Raw genomic sequence first — 3,085 nt, 5'->3', positions numbered from 1 at the left:
TGTGGCTTCTTTCGCCGCGTCGCTGATGGCCTTCAGGAGGGGTCGTGTAGATCGCCCTAGGTTGTCTCTGAACCGGTCCCAGTGAATGACGGAGACCTCGTGGACCCCAGGACGTTGTAGGCCTATGATGTCGATGAAGACTGGGAAGTGATCACTGCCCATGGTGTCGGCTGCAACCCGCCAAGACAGTGGGATCTCCGGTGAATGGGCTGTGACGTCGATGGCACTGAAAGTGCAGGGTGGCCGGAAAAATGTCGGGGAGCCGTCGTTGGCCACAACAAGGTTGTGTTCTCCAAACTGTTCTGCCAGCATCCTGCCTTTTGCATCTTCTCTGGTGTCACCCCATAGAGCATGATGAGCGTTTTAGTCCCCACAGATCACAACCCGATCGGTGATCCTGGTGCGCAGGGAATCCACCAAGCCGGCGACCTCCGCAGCGCCCCCTCCTGAGCGGACATAAATTGAGGTAATAGTGAAGCGCCGCCCGGCGATCTCAGCACGCAGCGCAACGAGGTCCCGGTTAACAGTGCAGAGGTCAGAGACATCCACGACATGGTGAGGGATAGCTTTTTGGATATAAATTGCAGCGCTGCCGTTTGGAAAGCTTGGTATGGAAGGGTTTTTATAAGCAAAATACCCAGGGATGGTGCGATTTCCTGGGAGACCAGCTTCGCAAAGAGCTAAAATGGGTATCTTTCATTGTTGAAGGTAGAGGGACAACTCTGCCAGTCTGGTCAGCAGACCTGCACAGTTCCACTGTAGAGCCACAGGGGTCTGTCGTCGCCCTCTAGCAGGGGACTGATGCGCTGAGGGAGGCATCAGCGGGGCTAAGGGTACCACTGCCAGTCGAGCTTCAGAGCAGCGCCCCTATGATGCTCTCGAGCGCTAGGACGGCTCCCAGGAACTTACGGAACGAGGATGTTGGCAGGATGTGGATTAGGTCACGAACGGCGCCAAAGATCATGGTTACAATGGACTTGAAGGGATGCGTCGAGAAGGGGGCGGCGGCTTCCGTGTGGCCTGAAGATGGCGGCACAGGTGCGCCTTGTCGAGAAGCTTGGGTGTCGCGGCCTTTGGGTGGTTTCGAGCTTTTGACAGTTTCTGCCAAGGTCTGTTTTACCGTGGTGCTGGAGGCTGAGAGGCTGGTGCCGGGAGTGGCATCGGTTTCTTGGCAGGTAGGGGATGACACCGCCGGTGCATGAGTGTCGGTCGGGGAAGGACGCGCGTCTTGGGGTACATTCTTGTCTAAGGGGGTGCTACCCTGCTCACTGCGTGAATTCTTGTCTGACTTGGCTGACGAGGAGTTGCGGAGTGCTTCGCGAGCATCCCGGAACGTTGCGTTGTTTTCTGAGCGGTAACGCGAGATGGCGACCTCTCGACGTCGGGTTGGGCAGGACGAGGACGTGGCCTCATGGCTCTGACGACAGTTGATGCACTTTGGTTCGGGTGATTCGCACTCGCCGTCGTGTGAGGCGCCGCATCGTGCGCATGCCTGGGGACGATTGCAGACCGCGGATATATGGCCGTAACGGAGGCACCGCCGACACTGCAGGGCTTTTACCTTGAAAGGCAGGACCGGAGTTCGAACTAGTCCGTAGTGGAGGGAGTCGGGCCGCGTCTTCCCGAGGAAGACAATGGAGGAAGACACGAGTTTAGACTTTTCCCCAAGTCGCCGCACGTCCCAGATCTTGACTGGAGCCCATATCTGGTTCCGGATGTCAGCGTCGGAAAGGCTGAGTTCCACGTCCCTGATAAGCCCGATGCAGGTGTTCGGGGGACTGGGGAGGAATGCTCGGACAGGAGTGGTGCAGAGTACCTTGAGGTCCAGGAGTACACCCTTGAGCTTGGGTGTCCGTGCTTCGACTGCGATTAAGTTCCTTGCCTTGTTGACGCGGACTTCTTTGACGGCACCTGGCGCAGCACATTCGACGTATTCTGTAAGCTTGGATGGACTGTGCGACTCAACCGAGTCGTAGTTGGTGGGGGCGAACAAGACGGCGAACCCCTCTTCAAGAAGCCTGTGGCTAGTAGTGCCGGACGTGCCCGAGCCGCCACTTTTCCGTCGGCGCTTTTTGCCTCGCGATTCGGTCCAGTCTTGGGACCCTTCAGAGTCGTCCATATCGGAGATGCTTTCCTTGAAGGTAGAGTCGTCCTCCGAAGACTCGGCTACCTCGTGAGCTTGTCGGGGAGGCGGACGACTCCCCGACGGCACGTGCTCCGGCTCCAGGTGGTAGGTGGGCCTGTCAACTTGGGATGAAGGGTGGCCAGCAGACATTCCGTCGTCGGCAAGGGGCTGAGGTTGGCTCTGCACGAGCCCCCCGCGGCGCTTGCTTGCGGTAGACCGGGCGAAGTTCGGCGTCTCCCAGAAGGCCCCAGAAAAAAGGCTGAAGTTCAACGCTCGTACCGGCGAGGTTTTCGGCGTTAGATGTGACAGCAGGAACAACATAGCGTGCTTCGACACGACAGCCGACGCAGCTCAGCAGCAACCGTCCACTTCGGACGCCGAAAAAAACTCCTGACCGAATCGCGCATGGGTGAGCAGAGCGGTTTTAATCTAAAGTCCGATGGAGACATGATCCAGCTTTTATGCAGCATCGAAGACGCTCTTTGTCAGTGATTGGTCCCAGTCGTTGCTGTATCTTCCAACACGTGGCCAAGATCGCCGATGCGAAACGGCAGGGTGACGTTGCTTGTTTACAGAAGTAATTATGTCTGCGATGGTTCCGCAGTCGTCGGTCGCGCGATGCTAGACAGAATCACCAGCACCTGGACAAAAATGGCAGTAGGCATGTCAGCTGATGCTCTCACGGCAGAAGCGCTCCACTAAAGTCCGATGGCGGCATGATCCAGCTTTTATGCAGCACCGAAAACGCTCTTTGTCGGTCATTGGTCCCAGCCGTTGCTGTATCTTCCAGCACGTGGCCAAGATCGCCGATGCGAAACGGCAGGGTGACGTTGCTTGTTGACAGAAGTAATTCTGTCTGCGATGGTTCCGCAGTCGTCGGCCGAGCGATGCTAGACAGAAACACCAGCACGTGGACAAGCATGGCAATAGGCATGTCAGCTGATGCTCTCACGGCAGAAG

The 3,085-nt window shown here is 57.3% G+C and overlaps 1 protein-coding gene across 1 annotated transcript; it reads right to left on the bottom strand.

Annotated features, from left to right (window-relative positions):
* Positions 1-853: 853 nt before the first annotated feature.
* LOC121833100 lies at positions 854-2,275 on the bottom strand. The gene has a single exon (XM_042286189.1). The coding sequence runs from the start codon at positions 2,273-2,275 to the stop codon at positions 854-856; it is 1,422 nt and encodes a 473-aa protein (XP_042142123.1).
* Between the last annotated feature and the right edge of the window lie 810 nt (positions 2,276-3,085).

This window comes from Ixodes scapularis, unplaced genomic scaffold, assembly GCF_016920785.2.
Source record: "Ixodes scapularis isolate PalLabHiFi unplaced genomic scaffold, ASM1692078v2 PGA_scaffold7__128_contigs__length_106722199, whole genome shotgun sequence".
Lineage (NCBI taxonomy): Eukaryota > Metazoa > Arthropoda > Arachnida > Ixodida > Ixodidae > Ixodes > Ixodes scapularis.
This window is presented reverse-complemented; position numbering and strand designations above follow the sequence as displayed.

What these genes read in the sequence shown, in the direction of transcription:
- LOC121833100 (XM_042286189.1), bottom strand. Translation starts at nt 2,275, where the DNA reads ATGTCTGCTGGCCACCCTTCATCCCAAGTTGACAGGCCCACCTACCAC.